At 42.1% G+C, this 25265-nt stretch overlaps 1 protein-coding gene across 3 annotated transcripts; it reads right to left on the bottom strand.

The window, feature by feature from the left end:
- Nucleotides 1-470: 470 nt before the first annotated feature.
- On the bottom strand, nt 471-24819 carry ZKSCAN2 (zinc finger with KRAB and SCAN domains 2). Of its 3 annotated transcripts, XM_028518135.2 has the most exons (7): nt 23675-24819; nt 22513-22690; nt 17769-17860; nt 12124-12250; nt 9094-9774; nt 6682-7173; nt 471-4400 (listed from the first exon to the last, which is right to left on the bottom strand). In XM_028518135.2, the coding sequence occupies exons 1-7, from the start codon at nt 24065-24067 to the stop codon at nt 3481-3483; spliced, it is 2883 nt and encodes a 960-aa protein (XP_028373936.1). In that variant the 5' UTR covers nt 24068-24819; the 3' UTR covers nt 471-3480. The 3 variants fall into 3 exon arrangements, with proteins under 3 accessions (XP_028373936.1, XP_035877256.1, XP_035877257.1); XM_036021363.1 differs by lacking the exon at nt 6682-7173 and having other exon boundaries at nt 23675-24424; XM_036021364.1 differs by lacking the exon at nt 9094-9774 and having other exon boundaries at nt 23675-24415.
- Between the last annotated feature and the right edge of the window lie 446 nt (nt 24820-25265).

Raw genomic sequence — 25265 nt, 5'->3', positions numbered from 1 at the left:
TACTTGCACTGGGGCTTCCCCAGCTCCCTCACAGTTGAATCTTGTCCATCACTAGGCACCAGACCTCACAAAATAAGCTTTTTACTGAGTTGGCTATCTGCAACTGGCCATCAAGGTGAGTGAGTCAGAGGTACCTGTAAGACATGAGGGATATTTTCCTTTTCTACTGAGTAAGCTCTTGGGCTATGCACAGCATCCCTCTGCCTGAAGTAGGAAATAGACTCAGTGTGGTGGGGACACTATGTGCAATGTTGAGCCAGGCTGGGTAGCCTGGTCTTATAAACTCTTTCTCATCCACACCATGCTCCACAGCCTCACAGAACATTAGAGCCAGGGTTCTAATTAGTCTTGGTAATCAGATTCGACCTCTCTTCATAGAAGGAGCTAAGACCCAGAGAGAGGATATGGCCTGTTGAACGAGTCAGTAAGTGGCAGTAACAAGGCTAAAACTTGTCTTTTTTGGCTTCTGGTCCAATGCTTACTTTACCACAGCAGGCGGCCCTGAGCTGTGTTGGCATATGTGTGAAGTTTTCCTCTTTAAAGTAAGGTTTCCTTCCATATGAATAAATTAGGTTGTATGTGTAATAAAGTGACTAGTAAGAACTGGAGGCATTTGTGAGAGTAACAAGCAAGCCTTGGCAGGGAATACAAGCCAGTTTCCAAAGTGCCTTGGGTAAGGTGTCACAAAATAAAATACGTTTATTAGTAACATTAAAAATAGGATTTGGGACAATTTTGAAACAAATAAGACAGGATTAAATAAATATAGATTTTAGGTAGTTGGTAAGGTAGGTTGTAAATTTTGTTGAACTTTGCAGTAGCCAGAACCAAAGAGAAAAACAGTAAGTTATAAAAATCACAGTGTTTTAATTTCTTTTCTTTTCTTTCTTTTTGCTTAGGATCAGAGTAGCTTCCCCTGGTACTGAGATCTTAAAAAAAAAAAAAAAGCCTGTTCCTACGGATTGTCATAAAGCAGTGCTATGTGATATAAAAGACACATCATTCATTTGGACTTTCATGTTCCAGCTGAAAAAGGATAAAATGCAAGGAGTCTTGTCTAATGTGGGCAGAACCTTCTGTCTCCTCAGAAAGAAGAGACAAACTTCAATGAGTTAACTTAACACATGTCTCAGCTGCCCAGTTACAATTACAAATATCAGTAGGGGAATCCAAGTTCCAACTTAGCTTGATCCCAGACATAGGAGACTAAACCAGAATCAGCTTGTCCCACTGGAGATGGATTGGGTCTGAACCTTCCCTGCTACTAGGGAAGTCTGAAAGACAGAAGTAAAGAATATGATTTTAGGCAAGTTAGAAAAAGTCTTTTGCAAGTAAAGGTGCTTTTCTCATGATTGAGTCACTGACTTTTGTAAGTTACATGCATTAATTGGCATTGACTTTTGCTATAATAATTCCTCTATCATATTTCAAGTTCCTTGAGTACAGGTACCATGCCTCCATTTTCACTTTTGTATCTCTTATTGTGCCTAGAACACGGCCTTAACATATAATGGTGCTTAATAAATATTTATGAATAGACACCTTTCCTGAATCATGTATAAGTTGATATAATTATCAATCCTGTGTGTGTATTACTAAGTGGTTACTTCTATTAATGTTCACCTTCTCTAGAGCTGGAATTCCAGAACATCCACACAATATAAGCATACTCCCACTGGCACTAATGTGTCTTACTGTGCTAGGCATATTACTAACACAAAGCTGCATTCACCATTGAAAGTCTATGATTCAGAGAACACAGAGGAAATCAATCTATTCAGATGTGAACAAGCATAACATTTTCAACAAGTGTAAATCAGAACATTTATCAACATTTACCTGAGTCACCTGCCTTCCAGAAGGCCATACCCTATGTTGGCATTGTAACTGCCTACCTTTCTTGGTATTCTGCTGAACAAGTTTCAACAGATTAAAACAGAGTTAAAGAAAAAATATTATCTCCACATATGTTAAAATGAGAGGATATGATAAAAGAAAGGAGATAAGATCAAAAGAAAAATCTACCCAACTCTGGTTTTTTCCACCAAACTATGACTTTTCACTGCCTAAAGGAACTAGTCTTGGACGACCAAATTCTTGGGTTTCATCTGTAACTTCCAGAGATGAAAGAATTATCCATCCATCTGAACCCTTCCTTCACTATTTATTGGGCTAGAGCTAGGGGGTTATTATCAAAAAGATTTTTCAGATGAACAGGTAAATGAAGAAAACACATGTTCTGGATTGGAAGTTTCGGTAAATATTTCTGCTTTCACTCAATGAGCTATAGAATTCTACAAATTACTCAAGGCTCTACAGTGTGGGTCATGATCCTACGAATAGGATATAGAACTCAAAAAAGAGAATATTTGATAAACAACGTTAGAGGTTTTGTCTGGATTAAGGTGGCTATCCAACCTTAGCAGGCCTAAGAAATCTGACTGGTCTTAGAAATATTTCAGGTCTCTACTTCTTTCTACCCCTTTTAAGTTTTAGAAAGCTATGATTATATAATCTTAAAGTGTGAGGTTGGAAGGCATAAATATGCCAACATACATCATGTTCTAGGTAAGAACTGGAGAAGTTACAGGAGACAACTAGAATGTGCCTGAAATACTACTTTATCTTAATAAAACACACCATGAGCATGCAGCCTAGTCAATCTGAGGAGGATGTGAGAGCTCAGAAGAGACAGATAAGAGCACCTAAAACATAAAGAGGTAAGTGTAGGACATATGGTAAATGATAACAGGAACTAGATTCTTACAGGCAGGAAAGCAGCAGCTAAGGGGATTCAGTCTTCAGGGAAAGAAACAGTAGGTATACAGAGGATTATGGGTAATCAATTGCTTTTCATCTCAGTGGAGGTCAAAGCATCGCTAACATGACTTCAGGGACAACACAGGGATTCTACCCTAGCTTTCTAGGTCAAGTTCTTGACACAAAAAAGGTACACTGCAACAGACTTCCTATGGAAGCTACAAAATTTTCAGTCTCCTTTTGATATCTTCAGAATGAAAATGGACTTGATGTAGTACTGACCAGACTTCTGAAAGCTCTACCCGAACATGAAACTCTGTGGTCAAGCTGCATCCAGGATTTCATGTGGCAGATAACAAAACAACAACAAACCTTTCAGCATTTTTCATCTCCTTGAAAACAACTCTCACCTACACAGAAGGATCTTAAATGTTGCTGGTTGTAGTGATCCCATAGCAGTAGACTTGATATATTGACGAGAGCTCCATTCTGAACTCAGACAATGTATGTTCTCCACTTTTTTATGGGAGACGCTGAGACACATAAAAGGAGAAAAATGGGCTGGTCACATTAGAGGCAGAGGTGAGAACAGGATCCAAGTCTTTATTTATATTCTCAAGTGTAACTCTTGGGAGTTACACTTTATAGCCAACAAAAGATCCCAAGAGTGAGATCGGGGTAGGATGGCTAAAGGGCATTGAGGAAGGGAAGAGATCATCATCAAAAAGTCTTCCTGAAGTCATCAGTCCTTCCCTTATGTGGGTTCTCTGGGTAGTACACAGATGGAGGATGCGGCACCTTTTCTTTCACGTGGACCTCCTGATGTTTGGTCAGAACAGAACTCTTACTGAAATGTTTGCTGCAGGGGGCACACCCATAGGGCTTCTCTCCAGTGTGCACTCTCCGATGTTCTCGAAATTGTGTACAGTTATTGAAACTTTTTTCACAATCCATGCATTTGTAGGGATTCTCACTGGTGTGGACCCTGCGGTGGGCACTGAAATGAGAACTGTTGGTGAAGCTTTTCCCACACTCTCCACACTGATAGGGTTTCTCACCTGTGTGGGTTCTCTGATGTATGATGAGACTTGAGCTCTGACTAAAGCACTTTCCACACTCTCCACAGCTGTAGGGCTTCTCCCCAGTGTGGACTCTCTGGTGGGCACCAAAGTTTGAGGAGTCATTAAAGCTTTTCCCACAGTCATGACATTTAAAAGGTTTTTCTCCTGTGTGGATTCTTTGGTGTCTGATTAGGCTCCTGCTTCTACCAAAGCACTTCCCACAGACACTACACTTATAAGAATTTTCCTTCTGGTGGGTTATCCGGCAGAGAAGACGAGTGCTTCTTCCACAGCTTTCTCCATACTTGAGAAGTCTGTAGGATCTCTTTCCCATGAAAGGCCTCTGATGCACTACAGCTTTCCCCAAATCTCTAGGCTGAGACATCAACTTTCCCTGTCTGATTCCTTGATGGTTTTCCCAGTGTCTTCCTGAGATGCATTCCTTTTTACAATATTTACCTGGATCAGTATTCTGGGAAACGACCCTTTTAGACTTTTCTATTAATGCCCTGTGCTGCTCCATATCCTTAAATATTACCTGCGTTGCATCCTCCTTGATACTACCTCCAAATTCAAAATCTGAAAAAAAGATAATAAAAACTTCAGAGCAGGTCCATATTAACATAAACAGGGCCTTCATAGCTTTATCTGTTAGGATCCCTGTACTCTTAACTGGCTTCAGGTCCTGTTACTCCTCCCTGATTCATTAAGCCTTATTGCCATTCAGTTCCAAGGACATCCAATAATAACACTGAGCTCAAATGTCTCAGGAAATGTCCTCTGAATTGAATTGTAATCCAAGCCATTATTCCTCATCCATATCCCGATTAACTTGGTTTATCTCCCTGAAGTTTCACTCTAATTCATCCTTTCAAAATTTGTTCTATCCTAAAATACATGAACATCACTAGTGTTTAGAGTAGATTCTAGTGATCAAGTTCAAATTCCCCAATGAACTTTAAAGTTCATCAATATCTAATCATATCCTACCAAAGGGTGTTTCTTTCTTCTCCTCAACTGTTCCTGTTACTTTGTTTTTCTGGCTGTCATACACACAGGTCACACTAATTCAACCTTAGTTCTGTTTCCCATGATCTTTTCCTCACTTTTTCACCTACAGCCCATGTTCACTACAATGTACATCTTGGATTCCAGCTTTTCCAAGGTTTTCTGGACAGAGAACATATAATGTTGAAGAGACACAATCTTTGGAATCAGCTCTGGTTCTGAGTCTGTCCTGGTCATTTAATTATGTAGTTTTGTGTTAACATTTTGCTATGAAAAATTCAAATATACAGAAAGGTAGAGAATTGTATGTATGTGCAATGAACTTCCATGAACCACTCACCAGCTTTAACAATGATCTCTTACTGCCAATCTTGCTCCATGTCTATTCCTACACACTCCCTCTTCCCTCTACCCAGATTATTTGGAAGTGAATTCCAGGCATTGTATTATTTCATCCATAAATATTTCACAAGCTGTGTTAACTTAGGTCCAATGAAGGCTTGGTTGATTATCAAACACTTGTTCATAAGCACTTTGCTATACTGCCTCACTTCTACTTGCCAGTTTCAACATTACTTTCCTTCCATATAATTGAAACTGCTGATAGTCCTCTGTCCCAAGTAGGGCAGCTGTAGCATGGGCTGTGGGGAGGCAGAAACCATCAATTAATCCATTAACTTAAGTAAAAAGCCATGACAATGTCATAGTCCATTTAGCAGTTCTTTTAAAGTGCTCTGATTGGGTCTAACATTGCTTTCGGGTCTGGAAGAAGTGATAGCCTGGCTCACAGAGAGCCCGATAATTTGATGAAGATCTGGAGTTCAACTTAAAAGAAAATTCACAGGAGATGATGCCACAGGGCTTTCTTTCAAGTTATTGAAACCAGGGTTATGTAGGATTTACAATTTCAGCTTTCATACTATAACTTCCCACATAAATACTACCAGAGAGCATGTGTAGGAATTTCTTCCTCTAATGTTTATTTTGAATGAGTATAGTGTTTTGGAAGGGAAATAATAGTGGGTAAGGACAGAAAGATAACAGCTCAGAGTAAGGATGACTGTGGAATGTTAATACAAGACTGATGTAGAAAACTGGTTTGGAGACCTTCACAACAGTCTAGGCAATAGATGAAAAGACTGCACTAGGGTATGGAGTAGGATAAGGGACAGATAAAAATTCTACAATAGTTGGGGGAAAAAAGTGTTACTGCCTGGGTGTAAATAATGAGAGAGAAAGCATCAGAAATATCTCTAAAGTTTTCAGTCTGATGGCCTGTAGGAGGACACAGGGAAGAGCCGTGGTATGGGAAGGAAGATGGTGATTTTAGTTTTGAAAATTTTAAGCATGATGAGATGCCGAAAAGGGTTTCCAGCAGTCAGTGGGAAATATGCAGGTGGAGCTGACAACCAGGATAAAGTCCCTCTCTCTCATTTGATCTCTGCCTGTGTTTTTTTTTTTTTTTCTCATGCACATCACATATCACTGAGACATTTCTGTTTTGGGCACACTGATACACTTCCTTTATCTGGGTTTTTTCTTATGTAAGATTCCAAAATTTCTTTCCCATAGTATTTTCTGGAGATACAAAACACTCCTTGACCCATACAGAAAAAATAGGCTGAGATCCCAAGGACTGAATCACTAGAATGTAAGCTCCTTCCTTGAATAGAAGCACCACGAGCAGAGAGACTGTTTTATTCATTGCTATACCCCCTGCCCTTCAAACAGCTCAGGGCACTCATATATTTGCTTAATGAAAAAATACTCCTGAATGACAGGCAAGGTCTAGTAATTTTTCAGTAAATCACATTTACTTTCTTTTAGGCTACAACCCCTTGATGATCCTTACCACTTGGGCTTTGCAGTAGACCTGGAGGTCCTTGGAATTCTGACTCTTGTACAATATCCTCCTCACTCATTCTCTCGCTGCCAGAATCCTCCACTATTGCCTCTTGTGAGGTCTCCTCAGGTTCCCAACCTGTAGGTTCCTGGGATTCAACCTCAATATCCTCTCTTTCTTGCCTTGAGGGTGGTGGGACTTCTTCTTGGGTGTTGGTAGAGGGGACAGATGCCCGAGAGTTTACTAGGGCATCCATTTCCTTGTAGAAAGCACAGGACTCTAACACATGGCCATTTTTCACTTTGCGGTAGCTTTTCTGAAGGCTTTTGAACTTGGTCCTGCACTGTTCTGGTGTCCGGAGGAACCCACATTCCCGTAGTTGTTCAGCCACAGCCCCATACAATTTGCTTTTCCTATGACAAGCCTGAAGTGCTTCATAAAACCGAGTCTCATGGAGAATATCAAGAAAAGTCTTGGTTTCTTCGTAGCCCCAGTGTACACCTGCAATTCAAGGATAAAGTTTGAAGTTATAAGAAAAGGAGTTTGTAGCCTCTATACAATATTACAATAAAACATATAGGATGTAAAAGAAAGAAAATCCCATTCACAGTAGCAGCAGGAACTATTATATGCCTGGTATAAAGTTTGTCAAAAATGAGGTGTATAAAAGAAATCTATAATATTTCATTAAAAAATGAAGAGATACTATGTTTTTTTGGGTAGGAAAACTCAAATTATATAGATATCAATTCTCAGATGAATCTATAAAGTAAAAAATCCCAATAGGATTTTTAACTAAAATCAATAAACTAATCTCAGTTTACCTGGTAGGCTAAAAATGCAGTCCCCCAATCTGACATTGCTCTGGTGATTAGCTAAGCCCAGTTAAGAATAATGGACTGAGACACCCAGTAAAAATTCCCCACAACCCCCGAAATTCCTATAACTTTTTAAACCAGTCTTCCTCAAAGAATAGAGCTAAGTTCAGAGTGGTTTTTGACATCAGTGAGTCCTCTATATTTTGAGAGATGAAATGTTCTGTAAGATAAGCAGAGGTTCTGCTTTTATAGAAGAATAAAACTTTTTAGGATATAGAATATAGTTTGTTAAACAATGCTTTTTATGTCTTGTAAGTAGGAAAAAGTCAATTCTGTCCTTATCTTACTGGGTAGTCTCTTCCACTTCTATCACTGGATTCTCCTATTTGAAACCATATCAAGAGCCCCACCCTTATGTCTATGGATTTCCAGATTGGTGAATACCTGTGCACACATAACAATGCATCTTCCCATCTTTTTCCATCTATTTCTTTTGAACGGGTACAGTCATATGTACACTCCCAGATCTCCTGCCTGATTTATTTTTTCATTCTATCTAAAAATTTACCTTTTTATAAGATGGGGAAATATTACTAATAACAGTGATACCAGGCAATATTTTATTGCATTTTAACATTTGCAGAATGCCTTCATGTATGTCATCTCATTTAATAACTCTGGCATTCTCAGGCATACTTTACAGATAAGAAAACTGAAGCTCAAAGTACTTACATGACGTGTCTATTGTCACACAGTTATTAACTGGCAGTTTAGTCCTACATATTCCAGCCTCCAAATTATAACACCAGCTTTCTTTTATATGGTATATGGTATATCTGCTGTCCTTTTAATTTCAGTGTCTCTGTGTTATTATATTTAAGATGTATCTCTTGTAAGCATCGTATAGTTATTTATTAAATGTATAACAGTCTTTTAAGTTTGTAATTAAAGATATATTTGGCCCTGGCTGGTGTAGCTCAGTGGATTGAGCTCAGGCTGTGAACCAAAGTGTCGCAGGTTCGATTACCAGTCAGGGCACATGCCTGGGTTGCAGGCCACGGCCCCCAGCAACCCCACATTGATGTTTCTCTCTCTCTCTCTCTCTCTCCCTCCCTTCCCTCTCTAAAAATAAATAAATAAAATCTTTTAAAAAAGATATATTTGGATTTATATCTACCTTTTCTCTTTCTTGACTTTTTAGGATTTCATTTTTTTACTTTTTTTGTTACACAGTCTTTCACTGGTTATTCTAGATAGTATAAAAATGTATCTTTGACTTACTACAATCTAATGCACTTGACTGCTTTACACCAATTCTCAGATAATATTAGGTCCTTAGAGCCCTCTAACTCCATTTCTCTTCCTTCCACAGGCCCCAAGTACTCAAAATCCATGCTGTACTCTAACCTCAAAATGAATCCTCCATGGCCACTCAGTGCTGTACTCAGACTGCACTGTGGGCAGCAATAGAACCCTGAGAATACTTCTAGCTAGTTACAGGGATTAGAGGCAAGGTATGCATGACATCACTCCCCAGGACTACTCCTTTTTCCACAAGACTGCATCATCCATTTTCAAACCAAACAAAAAGCATAATTCTTACCGCTCAGGTTCTGAAACAAGACAGGGGTACCATGAATCTCGGGCTTCTGGATAAACTCAATGCCCATTTCCTCACAATCAGATTCTTCTGCAGCTTCCTCCTCCATCAGACTGATCTGTTCTTTAGCGCTGATACCAATCTGTTTTAGTCTAGGGAGAGACACAGTCTCCTTTGGCTTGTCAGTGGATGACGCATGGGCTGCAGGGTTCAACAACGCATCCATGTCCTCAAAGAAGGCACAGGGCTCAAGCACGTGGCCATTTCTCACTTTTCGGTAGCTCTTTTGGAGACTTTTGAACTTGGTCCGACATTGTTCTGGGGTTCGGAGGAAGCCACACTCCCGCAGCCATTCAGCTACAGCACCATATACCTGGCTGTTTCGGGGACAAGCCTGAAGTGTTTCATAAAATCGAGACTCTTTGAGAATTGCAAGAAAAGTCTTTGTTTCTTCATAGCTCCAATGCACACCTGCTATCTTTTCATCTTCTAAGCCCCACTGTTGTTGTTCTCTCCACATCTTCCCTGTACTTCTTGCAGGAATCTGAATAGTATGCACTGACTTTTCCTTGATGTAGCTGCTTTGTAGAATATTCCTTTTATTAGAGGAATGCAGACCTATGGTCCATGGCTCCTTTCTTTGCTCCACCTGGGCTATCTTGTTAGAATTAGATACTGCACTTCCTATAGTAAGAGAAACATACTTCATAGTGGACATGGAGGTCATTCGTTACGGCATGCCCCAGTCTTCTGCTGGCAGCATGCTCTCCTGAACCACTGTTCACACCTGTCCTTCAAGTCTTGTCCAATCACCTTTTTCTAGGGCCCTACTCAACCATGATGGCACGCACTGTAGTCACTATTACATGAGTTCTCTGGCACAATCATCTACTAACTTATACTCTCATTTTACTTCCCACGTACATACCACTTATTTCTCCAGCTGGTTCTTAAAGGAAAAACTTTAAGGGTAAATAACATATTTTATTACCTTTGAATCCCTCATAGTATCCTACACTGCATTAGATTCAAAGTATCCTCCTAACCACTGTTTGTTACTTATAAAATAAAGTGTGCTTACATCTGCTCCCCATACTTCCCCACTCCCATAACATACACATACATACTGAGCCACGAGAGATGAGAAGTCAAGGATTTCTGGACACATCTGGCAAGCTAAATAGGGAAGCAATGTAAGAATAGGGAAGCAAACTGAGAGTATATTAACTTACAATACCTAGAAAGCAACCTGCCTTAAATGTGCATCCTAGGTCTACCACTTTACTTTTTGATCAGGGAAGTTTCTTAATCTTTCTAGCCTCAGTTTCCTAGGGAATAATATCATCTATTCAAAGATGGTGCTAGGAATATCAAATAAATGATGATTTGTAAAGTGTCCAATGCCCAATAAGTTTATAATAAAACTATATTTCTTCTCTAGGTAACACAAAAAGAAGCTTCATGGAATTCTCCTAGATAAGAAGCATCAAATCAAACCCCTTCTGAAAGAACCCTGGGATTGGAGATTTGCTCTTTATTTTTACATTGGAGAAGTAAGTGTACAGACAGTGAAAGTTCAGTATCTATAAGGACAAGCCTGGCAACCTAACTGCATGAGACGGCAGGAGTGAGAACAGCCACAGTTCAGCATGAGCTCTCTTATTCTGTGGAAGTCACTCTGGGTCCACAGTGCCTTGGGTTTAATTTTTCAAGATACTGGAAATCCAGACCTACAATCTAAATTTAAATTAAAACTCTGTGCAAGGCCAAAATACATGTATAGGCTAGATTCAGTCCATGAGCCATTCATTTACAATCTATGATAAAAAATTGGGGCCTGAGTCTTTAATAATCTATAATTATATGTGAAGGTGCTGGGCTAAACCTGTATTCTTAAAGTATGGTCCCTATCCCACTCAAGCAGCATTTACTAGCTCTGGATGCTGTGTGATCCAAGACAACACTAGGAAACATCCATCATGTACACAATTAGATAAATGCCTAGTTGCACACAACTAGCTGGGATACCTGCTGTTTTGGGAAGAGTGCTATGTTACTGGTTTGTCATCAGTTGGTCTGAAGTTGGTCATTTAAAAAAAATTGTTTTCTATCAATACATAAACAATTGTCAGTGTATCTTATTCATTCAGTTTGACATGGCCTATTTTATAATCTCTATACTTTTTAGTGTCTATGTGTAGTGTTGTTCAGCAGAATTTTATGGGATGATAGGAATGTTCTATAACTACAGGGTCCAACATGGCTACTGAATTCCTTAAATGTACTCTTTAACATTTTAACTGTGGCCACTACCACTGAGGAACTGAATTTTTAACTTTAATTAATTTTATAAATTTAAATAGCCATGTGTGGCTAGTGGCTACCCTATTATACAACACAAAGTAGCTACAGTATGTATTAGTGCACATTTTAGGCCTATAATTTTACTTATAAGTACTCTTTGACTTGTGGCTTACATATATATGAATGAATCATATTTAGCCCTACTATTGAAGCAGAAGTTTGCTGTTAAAGTGACACTTTAGTGGTAATGTGTGCCTGTGAATTTGTGCCATTTAAATAATTCACAACATGCAATTGAGGTTACTGTATTAAAATTTTTTTCTTCCATTTACATGATTTCCATTCACCCGACAAATATTCACTGGGTACCCACCCATACGTCAGGCTCTGTGAAAATTGTTGTGTTTACTATATTTAAACAAAAACAACTAGTCAATGTGTGTAAGTTTACATTTAAATAATATAAATGACAGTCATATATAATACCTGTCCAATGTTTTAATCACTAAATTATAAAAAAATACGTAAATTATAAACTAGAAAAAAGGGATGAATGAGGCAAGAGAATATGGGTAAGTGATTACAAGATCTGGTAAGCTAGAGTGAAAAATGATTAGACAGCCCATGAAAGTCCTTTAAGTGTTATCATCTATAATTATTTTATCATCAACAGAATGAGTATATTAGAAATCCCCAAATTTTTTATCTGAAAAGGGAAAGAATCCTTACCCAGGGAGACCATGTTCCCAACACTCTCTTCTCTAGTATCCCGGTAGACATCTCTGTGAACAGGAATCTGATGTACACTCTTTTTGTAGGAAATACCTTTTGACGTAAGGACATCTTTCACTGGTCCCTGTAACAACACTAAGAACAATGACTACCAATATAACCATGTGGGTCTTTGAAAGATAAACAATATTGAATGAAGCACAGAAAGGCTTCAAAAAATAATTAAAACCAAGGAACCGAGTGTACGACAAGGTCCATCCAGAAAAAGTCCAGCTATTGTTAATATAATGAGAATAGTTTGTGTGACATCAATGTAACTTGGCTGCTAAGGAGGGTGGACTGGAATGTGCATGCATGAATGACGACTTCACTGTACTAGTTAGTGGGGGTGGTAGATGCCGCTGAATGAGCATTTGTATTGTGTGGCCATCACTTGAGTGAGTAAAGGAACGGATCTGCGTATTTTGCATTAAGCTGGAACACTCCTCCACAGAAACTATTCAAACGATTCAGAAGGCTTTCAAGGATGATGCAATAAGTGCAGTGCCAATAAAAGTGTGGCACAAACACTTCAAAGGTGGTTGGGAATATTTCGAAATGATTCACATTCTGGAAGGCTTGCTACACGCAGAACACCTGTGAATGTTGAATGTACACGGGCTGCAATCAACAAAGATTGGCAACTGACAGTGTGAGAATTAGAAACTGATCTGGGAATTCCAAAAACTACTATGTCTGAGATTTTGATGCAGGATCTGGGCATGAAACATGCTGTGGCAAAATTTGTTGTGTAGTTTCTGCTACCAGAGCAGAAGGAACATTGTGCTGCAGTTGCTAATGACTTGATTCAAACTGCTACCAATGAATCAGATTTCCTGAAGAAGGTCATAACCGGCGATAAACTGTGGGTCTATGGCTATGATCCGGAAACAAAGACCCAGTTGTCCCAGTGGGAAGTTGCCTGGTTCTCCACACCTGAAGAAGGCATGACAAAGTTGCAGTAAGATCAAAACCATGTTAACTGTATTTTTTGATTGGGAAAGTGTTTGTACATCATGAGTATACCCCTCCAGGCCAAACAATTAATAAGGAGTGCTGCCTCAATGTTCTCCACCAGTTGAGAGATGCAATACAATGAAAATGGCCACAGCTATGGGCAACTGGTGATTGGCAACTTCATCATGACAATTTGCCCACTCATGCATCATGTCTCATGCAGAGTTTTTTGATGAAACATCAAATCACCCAGGCAACTCAGTCCACTTACAGCCCAGATATGGTGCCCTGTGACTTCTGGCTTTTCCCAAAACTAAAATCACCTTTGAAAGGGAAGAAATTTCAGACTGTTGATGAGACTCAGGAAAATACAATGGAACAGCTAATGTCAATTCCGACAAAGGATTTTGCAGAGTGGTTTGGACAGTGGAAGGAAGAGACACTGGAATAACCGAGCGAGGTTCTAAGATGCCTACTTTGAAGGGGACTGAGGTGTCAATGGCCTATGTACAATGTTTTTTTGTATCTTGTATTTTCAATAAATACCTCTATTTTTCCTATCACATTGCTGGATACTTTCTGGACAAATTTCACACATTCTGTGACAAATGAAGCAGGAGATACTATAAAGAATCCTAAGAGACAGACTTCCAGCCAAGATGGAAGTATAGGTAGACACACTGTGCCTCCTCACACAACCAAAAGAAGGACAACAACAATTCAAAAACAAAAAACCACCAGAACTGACAGAAAATCTAACTGTATGGAAGTTCGACAACGAAGGAGTTAAAGAAGACATATTCCACCACACCGGTAGGAGGGGTGGAGATGGATAGCCAGGTGGAGAGGACTCGTGGCAAGGTGGTGGAGGAGGACCAGGGTGGGCAAGGCAGTGACTGGCAGACCCAGTGAGGTGGTGAATTGTGGAGCGGGGTGCACAAGGCTGCAGCTGGCTGCCAAGGCAACAGCAGGCAGACCCCGAGAGGCAGCATATTGTGGACTGGGTGGTCCCACATTTGCGGGCAGATAAACTGGGAAAAACAACTGGGGAGTGGGACAGACTGCGTAACCTAGGGCCCCAGGAGGAGGAAATAAAGCCTCAAACCTCTGATTGAAAATACCTGTGGGAGCTGTGGAAGCGGGAGAAACCCCCAGCCTCACAGGAGAGTTCACTGGAGAGACCCACAAGGTCCTAGAATGTACACAAGCCCACCCAAATGGGAATCAGCACCAGAAGGGCCCAATTTGCTGGTGGGAAGCAGGGGAAGTGACTGAAATCCAGCAGAGAGCAGAGCAAGTGCCATTGTTACCTCTTGGATCCTGCCCCACATACAGCGTCACAACACAGTGACGTGGGTTACTGCGCCCCATGAATACCTAAGGCTCTGTCCCTCACTATGTAACAGGTACTTCAAGGCAAAAAAAAAAAAAATGGCCCAAACAAAAGAAGAGATCAAAGCTCCAGAAAAAATACAACTGAGTGACGAAGAGGCAGCCAACCTATCAGATGTACACTTCATAACACTGGTAATCACGATGCTCACAAAATTGGTTGAATAGGATTGCAAATTAGATGAAAAAAATGAAGGCTACACTAAGTGAAATAAAGGAAAATGCACAGGGAACCAACAGTGATGGGAAGGAACTGGACTCAAATCAATGGAGTGGACCAGAAGGAAGAAAGAAACATTCAACCAGAAAAGAATGAAGAAACAAGAATTCAAAAAAATGAGGAGAGGCTTAGGAACCTCCAGGACATCTTTAAACATTCTGACATCTGAATTATAGGGGTACCAGAAGGGGAAGAGGAAGAGCAACAGATTGAAAACGTATTTGAACAAATAATAAAGGAGAACTTCCCCATTCTGGCTAAGGAAATAGTCTTCCAGGAAGTCCAGGAAGCCCAGAGAGTCCCAAAGAAGTTGGACCCAAGGAGGAACACACCAAGGCACATCATAATTACATTAGCCAAGATTAAAAATAAGGAGAGATCTTAAAAGCAGCAAGAGGAAGGAGACAGTTACCTACAAAGGAGTCCTCACAGGACTATCAGCTGATTTCTCAAAAGAAACCTTACAGGCAAGAAGGGGCTGGAAAGAAGTATTCCAAATCATTAAAGGCAAGGACCTGCATCCAAGATTACTCTATTCAGCAAAGCTTTCATTTAGAATGGAAGGGCAGAGAAAGTGCTGCTCAGATAAGGTCAAGTTCAAGGAATTCATCATCAAGAAGCCCTTATTACATGAAATGTTAAAGGGATTTATCTAAGAAAAAGAAGATAAAAAATATGAACAGTAAAATGATAGCAAACTCACAATCATTAACAACCACACCTAAAACAAAAACAAAAGCAAACTAAGCAAACAAGAACAGGAACAGAAACACAGAAATGGAGATCATATGGAGGGTTATCAGCAGGGGAGTGGGATGGGGAAAGAGGGGGAAAACGTACAGAGAATAAGTAGATGGTAGGTAGAAAATAGAAAGGGAAAGGGTACGAACAGTATAGGAAATGTAGAAGCCAAAGAACTGATATGTACGACCCATGGTCATGAACTAAATCGGGGGAACGTGTGTGGGACGGGGTGTTCAGGGTGGAGAGGAGTGAAGGGGGGAAAATGAGACAACTGTAATAGCATAATCAATTAAAAAAAAAGAATACTAAGAGACAATCAGAGTTCTGGGCAAGATGGAGGCGTAGGTAGAAACCCTTCACTTCCTCGTACGACCAAAAGGAAGATAACAACCAATCTAAAATCAATAAACAACCAAAAGCTCCAGAAAATCAAACTGCACAGAACTCTGAGAACCAAGGAATTAAAGAAAAAATCAACTGAAACAACCAGACTGGGAAGTGGTGAACCTTGCTGGTCGACTCAGAAAAACCGCATCGACGTGGCAGCCTTGGGGGCAGGGCTGGCTGCCTAGCTCCAGGGCTGTGTGGGAGAGGCTGACTTAAGTGGAAAACTGAGACTCAGAGCTGACTGTGGGCTATGGCTGGGGTTGCCATTGTGGGAGATATTCCCAGTTTCACACCAGAGTTCGTTGAAAAGTGTGTCAGAGATGAGCAGGCGAGCTGCACTGTTCCCTCTCTGGTCCCTCCCCCACAGACAGCCCCATAGTACAGCAGAGAGGGTTGCCCTGCCCAGGTGGATACCTAAGGCCCTGCCCCCTTACAACATATCAGCTGCACCAAGACAAAGAAATATGGCCCAAATGAAAGAACAGAGCAAAGCCTCAGAAAGAGAACTAAGTGAGGAGGAGATCGCTTACCTATCTGATGGAGAATTTAAAAAACCTGGTAATCGAAATGTTCACAGATCTGGTTGAGCTTGGTCAAAAAATGAAAAACCATGGATACTCAAAGTGAAATGAAACAAAATATTCAGGGAACCAACAGTGACAGGAAGGAAACCAGGACTCAAAGCAACCATTTGGAACAAAAGAAAGAAAGAAACATCCATTCAGAAGAAAAGGAAGAAACAAGAATTCAAAAAAAATGAAGACAGGTTTAGGAACATCTGGGACAACTTGAAATATTCCAATATCCTAATTATAGGGGTGCCAGAATAAGAACAACAGGAAGAAATTGAAAACGTATTTGAACAAATAATGAAGGAAAACTTCTCCAATGTGGTAAAGGAAATAGACTTCCAGGAAGTCTAGGAAGCCCACAGAGTCCCAAAGAAGTTGCACCCAAAAAGGAACACACCAAGTACATCATAATTAAGTTACCCAAGATTAAAGATAAAGAGAGAATCCTAAAAGAAGCCAGAGAAAAGGAGACAGTTACCTACAAAGGAGTGCCCATTAGACTATCAGCTGATTTCTCAAAAGAAACCTTCCAGGCAAGAAGGGGCTGGAAAGAAGTGTTTAAAGTCATGAAAGGCAAGGACCTACATCCAAGATTACTCTATCTAGCAAAGCTTTCATTTGGAATGGAAGGGCAGATAAAGGGCTTCCCAGATAAGGTCAAGTTAAAGGAATTCATCATCACCAAGCCCTTACTATATGAAACACTAAAGGGACTTATCTAAGAAAAAGAAGATAAAAAATATGAACAGTAAAATGACAACAAACTCACAACTATTGACAATTGAACCTAAACAAAAAGAAAAACAACGAAAACAGACTAAGCAAACAACCAGAACAGGAACAGAATCAGAGAAATGGACATCACACAGAGAGATTTCAGTGGAGAGGGGAAAAGGAGGAATAGGGGAGAAAAGGTACAGGGAAGAAGCATAATTAGTTGGCATAAAATAGGCGGGGAGAGCATAATTAGTAGGCATAAAAATGGTATAGGAAAGAGAGGACTCAAAGAACTTATATGTACAAGCCATGGACATGAACTAAGGGGGGGAATGCTGGAGGGTTGGAGGGGCAGGGTGCAGGGAGATACAAGGAGAAAAAATGGGAAAACTGTAATAGCATAATCAATAAAAATTACTTAAAAAAAAGAATCCTAAGAGAGATGATCCATTGTGGTGTTCCAGTACTAAAAAATGGCCGTCTTTTGTGGAAAAGGAACAAGGGGGAAAAGGTCTCCTGGTGGGAGTATAACAATCTGAGGACTGTGGAGGCCCAGGAAATCATTGTGACTGCATACCCTACAAAGGAAGGTCAGAGAGAACAATACCATTTACCTGAAACCCAACAGGAAGTTTTGTGGTTGTTACTTCCTGATCCGTGGTGTTCCATTCTTCAGCAGGGATGGGAATCCAGGGAGAAGACTGAGCTATAAGAGAAAGAAACAATTAGTGTTCTGGTCTCTGGCCCTTGAATTCATGCTGTGTCTCTTAAGAAATGAGTGTGTAAAAAAAGCAAAAGAACTTATGGCCAGGATGAAAGCATAGGTAGACACACTGTGCCTCCTTTCACAACCAAAAGAAGGGCAATAATAATTCAAAAACAAAAAACAACCAGGATTGACAGAAAATCAAACTGTATGGAAGTCCAACAACCACGGAGGTAAAGAAGAAACATTCATCTAGACCGGTAGGAGGGGCGGAGACAGACAGCCTTGTGAAGACTCGTGGCAAGGCGGCAGCTGGAGGACTCGGGTGGGCAAGGCTGGAGGATCCGGCGAGGGATTGCAGATTGGGCGGTCCCACATTTGTGGGCAGATAAACTGGGAGAAACAACTGGGGAGCGAGACAGAAGGTGCAACCGACAGTTTCAGTGAGGGGAAGTAAAGCGACAAACCTCTGACTGAAAACACCTGTGGGGGTTGTGGCAGCAGGAGAAACTCCCAGCCTCACAGAAGAATTCACTGGAGAGATCCACAGGGTCCTAGAATGTACACAAGCCCACCTGCCCAAGAATCAGCACCAGAAGGGCCCAATTTGATTGTGGGCAGCAGGGGAAGTGACTGAACACTGGCAGAGAGTGGAGCAAGCGCCACTGTCCCCTCTTGGACCCCCCCCCACATACAGCACCACAACCTGTCCATGAGCAGGGACATGGGTTGCCCTGCCCTGGTGAACACTTAAGGCTCTGCTCATTATTGTGTAATAGGTGTGCGGAGTCAAAAAAAAATGGCCTAAATGAAAGAATAGATCAAAGCTCCAGAAAAAATACAACTAAGCAATGAAGAGATAGCTAACCTATCAGATGCACAGTTCACAACACTGGTAATCACGATGCTCACAGAACTGGTTGAATATGGTTGCAAATTAGATGAAAAAATGAAGGCTATGCTAAGTGAAATAAAGGAAAATGTATAGGGAAGCAACAGTGACAGGAAGGAAACTGGGATTCAAATAAACGGTGTGGACCAGAATGAAGAAAGAAACACTCAACCAGAAAAGAATAAAGAAATAAGAATTCAAAAAAATTAGGAGAGGCTTAGGAACCTCCAGGACATCTTTAAATGTTCCAATATCCGAATCACAGGGGTGCCAGTAGGAGAAAAGGAAGAACAAGAAACTGAAAACTTATTTGAACAATAATGAAGGAAAACTTCCCCAATCTGTCAAAAGAAATAGACTTCCAGGAAGTCCAGAAACCCAGAGAGTCCCAAAGAAGTTGGACCCAAGGAGGAACACACCAGGCACATCATAATTACATTAGCCAAGATTAAAGATAAGGAGAGAATCCTAGAAGCAGCAAGAGAAAAGGAGACAGCTACCTACAAAGGAGTTCTCATCAGACTGTTAGCTGATTTCTCAAAAGAGACCTTGAATGCAAAAAGGGGCTGGAAAAAAGTATTCCAAGTCATGAAACTCAAGAACCTACATCCAAGATTACTCTATCCAGCAAAGCTATCATTTAGAATGGAAGGGCAGAGAAAGTGCTTCCCAGATAAGGCCATGTTCAAGGAATTCAACATCAAGAAGCCCTTATTACATGAAATGTTAAAGGGATTTATCTAAGAAAAAGATAAAAATATGAACAGTAAAATGACAACAAACTCAGTTATTAGCAACCAAACCTAAAACAAAAACAAAAACAAAAACAAACTAAACAAACAACTAGAACAGGAGCAGAATCACAGAAATGGAGATCACATGGAGGGTTATCAGAGGGAAAGTGGGAAGAGGATAGAGGGGGAAAAGATACAGAGAATAAGTAGCATAAATGGTAGGTAGAAAATAGACAGGGGGAGGTTAAGAATAGTATAGGAAATGTAGAAGCCAAAGAACTTACATGTATGACCCATGGACATGAACTAAATGGGGGGAATGTGTGTGGCAGGGGGTGTGCAGGGCGGAGGGGAATGAAGGGGGGAAAATGGGACAACTGTAATAGCATAATCAGTAAGATACATTAAAAAAATAAATAAAAATTTTAAAAAAGGAAGAAATACAAATTGATCACTTTCTCAATGAGTTCAGAACTATGCCTGTAACCATGGTAACCTAAAGCAGAACTCAAAAATGCTAATCCTTTTAGAGTAAGCAAACAGAGTGCATCATGAAAAGGGCCAGGTAAGGTGTGTGGGAGTACATGTTGCATTTCAAAAGGTACAGCAATGTTTAGCCCCAGTTGATGCTTCCTTGTGAGACTATGGCCCTGGAATAGCTGAGCTTCTAAATTTTTCAATAGAAGCCAGAATTCTGGACTTTTGTGTAAAGTGTTGAAAGTCTTAAAACTTGAGAACTAAAAACAAACCAATAAACTCCCCAAATCAAAAACCCTTTGTAGGTGAAACAAAACAAATCTAATTTGGCATGTGAGTGACCAGTTTGCAATCTCTAGCCTGTTAATCCCCTTTAGTATGTTAAAGAAGTTACATGGTCCTGGACAGGCAACACAACCCTCAAAAGATGGAAAAAAATATATATATCATTGCTCTACTACTTTTTAAAAAACATTTTTTATTATTTTTTTAGAGAGGGAGGGGAGGGAGGGAGGGAGGGAGGGAGAGAGGGAGACAGAGAGAGAGAGAGGGAGAGAGAGAGAGAGAGGGAGAGAAACATCAATGTGCGGTTCCTGGGGGCTGTGGCCTGCTACCCAGGTGCCCAGGCATGTGCCCTGATTGGGAATCGAACCTGCAATGCTTTGGTTTGCAGCCCATGCTCAATCCACTGAGCTATGCCAGTCAGGGCTTGCTCTACTACTTTCTACAGAAGCAAATCCAATCACTTCTTTGGAAACTTATTATTCCCTTAAGCACACATGGCTGAAATCACAGGTCTTCTTTTATTTATTTTTTTATTTTTATTTTTTTTTCTTTTTAAAGTAAAGTTTATTGATCATGCTATTACAGTTGTTCCATTTTTTTCTCCCCTTTATCCTCCTCCACCCTGCACTCTTCCTCCCACCAGCATTCCCCCCACCCTTAGTTCATGTCCATGGGTTGTACATATAAGTTCTTCGGCTTCTCAGTTTCCTATACTATTCTTAACTTCCCCCTGTCTATTTTGTACCTACTAATTATGCTTTAATTTCCTGTACCTTTTCCCTCATTCTCCTTCCTCCCCCTCCCCACTGATAACCCTCCATGTGATCTCCATTTCTGTGATTCTGTTCCTGTTCTAGTTGTTTGCATAGTTTATTTTTATTTTTGTTTTGTTTTAGGTTCAGTTGTTGATAGTTGTGAGTCTGTTGTCATTTTACTGTTCATAGCTTTGATCTTCTTCTTTTTCTTAGATAAGTCCCTTTAACATTTAACATAATTTCACTTCTTCCTCTATATTGCATCAATGCTCAATCATTTCTGTGAGCACCCTGATCACCAGTGTTTTGAACTCTGAATCTGATAGGTGGCTATCTCCTTGATGCTTAGTTCTTTTTCTGGAGCTTTGATCTGTTATTTCATTTGGGCCGTATTTCTTTGTCTCAGCGCACCAGTCTGGATGACAAGAAACCAGTCTGGTTTCTTCTTCAGCTCCTTGTTTTTTGGACTTCCACACAGTTAGATTTTCTGGCAGTTTTGGTTGTTTTTAAATTGGTTGTTGTCCTTATTTTGGTTGTGCGAGGAAGCAAGCGTACCCACCTCCACCTTGGAAGTGGAGACACAGTCAATATTTCTCAGTCATAGTTTTCTCATCAGAATTAGTGTCAAATCGGAATGGACAGTTCGTGTAGGGTGCGAACGCAGGAATCCCCGGATACAGGGCAGGAGGTTGGCACCTTGGGTGGATGGAGAGATGCACGGAGCCAGGCGTCCAAGTGGCGGCTGGAGGGGACTAAGGGCGGCGCCAGTCCCCGTGGGCAGTGGCCGGGTCGCCAGGGAGCGGGAGTGCAGCGACGCCGCTCCCCAGGCGCAGCGCCTCCCCGCGGCGAGGCCCGCAGCTCCGTGCCGCCCGCTCCTCCTCAACCCGCGCGGGGAGGCAGCGGCGGCGGCCCGGCGGGCGGGGGAGGGGGAGGGGCTCGGAGTGCGGCGCGGAGGCCGGGGAGGAGCCGGGGCCTGCAGCGGAGCCGAGCCGAGCCCGAGCCCGAGCCGAGCCCTGACACTCTCCGTCCGCTTTCTGGCTCCCCAGGAGCCCGGACTGCCACAGGTCTTCTTTTAGAATGAATTCACCTTTCTGAGAAATTTATCCCACAAATTTTCTGTTCTCCGCAACCCAAGTACCTCAACAGAACAAACCTTTCTACTTTAGGAATTCCTTATCACCCTGGAATTCTATTTTCTATTTTCTACCTACCATTTATGGCAGAATCAAACAACACCAGGGATTTACTGGACTAAGTTTATCAGCTAAAGTAACTGGGAGCATTTAATCCATGTGAGCAGGGAACCTAGATGCTGTGAATACACACCAGAAAATTCAGAAACCATAAATATTTTTAATGCATTCTATCATAACATGAATTTTGGGAGAGATAAGGAAGTGGGATATGTAGTAGTGGATCTTGCCTCTTGGTGAGGGGTTGTGTAAATCAGATTAAAAGTTTAAAAATAAATCTGCCATTGTCTGCACTGGGCGTCTTCTGAGTTCTTACCATTCTTGGGTAAGGGCTGATGTTCTCTCTTTGGGTTCAGCTGCTCCTGGTGTCCTGAGTGCAGGCTTCCAGCTTCTTCCCTAGACATCACTCTGGGTTGGGTCTCTGGTTGAAAGTCTGCCACATCCCACACTGTTTCAAGTGGGGCTTGCTTCCCTGAGTGCTCAGGACTGCAAACCTGGGGAATAAAACCAAAGCCGTAATAAAACAAGAGGAAAAGAGGGCCAGATGGGGACCAAACTACCCCAGGAAAGACATCAAAGAAGGACAGAAGATGTGAAAAGGAGTGAAAATTTCAGTCTATTCCCAACAGAGGCTCCAAGGGCACTGGGTTAATAGTACTGTCCATAAGACTGGACATAAGGGAATGGTGAGTGCTCTTTATCAATATACAGAGAGGGAAATCCGTCAGGCACGAAATACAGAGCCTTCTTGTTTAAAATAGATATTATTTGAGTCCTCATATTGACTAGATTCATAGAGAAGTAAATTATCAGAACACAAATTCTCTAGTGAAATGAAAACATAATCTCCACATTTAGTGTCTATCTCTGACCAAAACAGAAACATGCTTGTAGTCAGATCTTTACAAAAATGCAATCCTGCAATTCTTGCAGGATTTTATGAGGTTAGTGGAAGGGCTGTTGAAAAATATCTAGAAGACCATGCAAAGCCACTGACAAATGAAGACCTGGCAGTTAAATGGAAAAGTCTGATAGGATGATGGCTTTGAGGTCACTTCAGAAGAAGACACTGATTAGAATATTAAAGGATTAGAGAAGACCCTGGGGTAACTTAAATCCTTACTCCCTTCCTTCCACCCCCCCCACAGCCCTCTTTAGGACCAAGCTGTAAAAGTCAAACCCTGTGAAGCATAAGTTCTCTCATAGAATTTTTGGGGAAACATTATGTCAAAGACTTGAAACAAATATTTAGATGAATACTGTTTAGTTTTACTTGCAAGATACTATTTCAATTAAAGCTTTTGTTCTACTTAATATGAAATTCTGATTCCCTTTCAAGTGGTCTTTCTTCATTTCAAAGGTCTTTCTTTCATTAGTATATACCACTATCCTTCCACATAATGAGCACTTCCTGCAGTGCACACATACTCTACTCACCGCCTTCTTTCTAAAATAAAAATTTGAAAATGCCCTCTCACCTGTTGTCTTAGTCTTCCAGCCTCTTTCTCCAAATGTATCACCAGGGCCACTGCCTCCTTGCCACTCTCCGGACACTGCTTCTGTGCCCACGCCTGAATCTTCTCTGGTAAAATGGTGAGAAACTGCTCAACGACCAGCAGCTCAAGGATCTGCTCCTTGGAACGCATTTCTGGCTTCAGCCACCGGCAGCAAAGTTCCCAGAGTTTACTGAAAGCTTCGTGGGGTCCACTCACATCCTCATAACAAAAATGCCGGAAGCATTTGCGGAAGTTCTCAGATTCTGAGCTCCCCGGTTCTTTCAGACCCAGCTCTGATGTCCACCTGGGGTCCTGCTCCACCTTCATTATCAGGCGCCCCCCAACCTCCAGGGGAACATCCGTCTGAAGGTCCATGCTCTCACACGGGGGTCAACCTCACGTTCAGCTCAAAGTAGACTCAAATAAAGCACACCTCCCAGGGCAACCTGCTTCATTGGACACGTGGGGAGAGAAAACAACAGTATCAGCCCGAACTGGTATTCCAAGCTGATTAAATTAATCAAATACCCTCGGCCGTTGACACGGTAAATGTGTACACTTAAGTCCCCAAACTGGGCCTCTCCTCCGAATAAGATGTGTCCCCACGATGTGGCTGTCCAGGTCGCATTTCTTTTAGTGCCGTGGAGGACAGGGCGAGGCTCGAGGGCTGGGAGTAAACCGAATGGACTGAAGGAAGGATGGGCGAGGGCGCACAGCCACGCCCCGAGGGGTTGTGCCGGATACAGAGGGGTTGTGCCGTATACCAAGGGTTGGGCTGGGGAGAGGCGAGGATTCTTGGTGGGAGTCGCCGGATGTGCGACCCTGCCCGGCCTCGGGTTGTAGGTTCGGGGAGGGAAGCGTGCCCAGGCCGCTGTGGTGGTCTGTGAGGGCCAGCGGTGTCTGGGGTCAGCACCGACTTTCCTGGCCCTAGGCTGCCTGGCCGTCCTCAAGAAACCTCCGCGCGCCGAGGACGGGCCCCGAAGCGATTCCGCCTGTGAAGGGAAAGCAGCAGAGGGGACCAAGCCAGGCCCCTCAGGGGGCGGATGCTGGCTCCCAGTGTACGACCGCGTCCACTCCTCCCAAGATCTGCGCGGGGCGCACTGGGAGCCGCGGCCACGCATGCGCCGCCCGCAACCTCGCGCTGCGGGGGGCCTGGACGTACTTTCTCGCCCGCGAGGGTCTGAGGTGGGAGCGGCTGTAGGTGGAGTCTCGCGAGAGCGCGTATTGCTGAGAATCGTTGCTGAGAGGCATCGGGAGGGAGTAAGGGTACTGAGGCTCTTTCCTTGGGCTCAGGGACACAGCGGGACCTAGTGGACAGTGCGAGAACGGGCCGTGGAGTCCTCCCTCACCCTGGGGAATGTGGGAGGCCCGGGGATGGCTCCCACTGGGAGGCGCACCACTCGGGAGGAGGTGCAAAGCCGTTTCATCAGCAGAAGAAGGGCCTACGGAGGGATAAGCGTAGGGGTTGTTACTCCCCGTTTCCCGTTTCGGTGACGTGTTGGCGGGCCTAGTGCAGGCGGTAGCTTTCGAGAGGACCTGCGGCGGTCTCGCGTTGCGTGTGGGGGAAACAGTC

Source organism: Phyllostomus discolor, chromosome 3, assembly GCF_004126475.2.
Source record: "Phyllostomus discolor isolate MPI-MPIP mPhyDis1 chromosome 3, mPhyDis1.pri.v3, whole genome shotgun sequence".
Classification (NCBI taxonomy): Eukaryota; Metazoa; Chordata; class Mammalia; order Chiroptera; family Phyllostomidae; genus Phyllostomus; species Phyllostomus discolor.
Note: the sequence above shows the minus strand (reverse complement) of the source record. Positions and strands in the feature narration are given on the sequence as shown.

Excerpts from the sequence above, each read along its gene's own strand:
- ZKSCAN2 (XM_028518135.2), bottom strand. The coding sequence starts at position 24,067 with ATGGACCTTCAGACGGATGTTCCCCTGGAGGTTGGGGGGCGCCTGATA. Across the intron at positions 22,691-23,674 it reads CTGGAAGACTAAGACAACAG|GTTTGCAGTCCTGAGCACTC; the intron begins GTGAGAGGGCAT and ends TTTATTCCCCAG. Across the intron at positions 7,174-9,093 it reads CTTGTTTCAGAACCTGAGCG|GTGTACACTGGGGCTACGAA; the intron begins GTAAGAATTATG and ends CTTGAATTGCAG.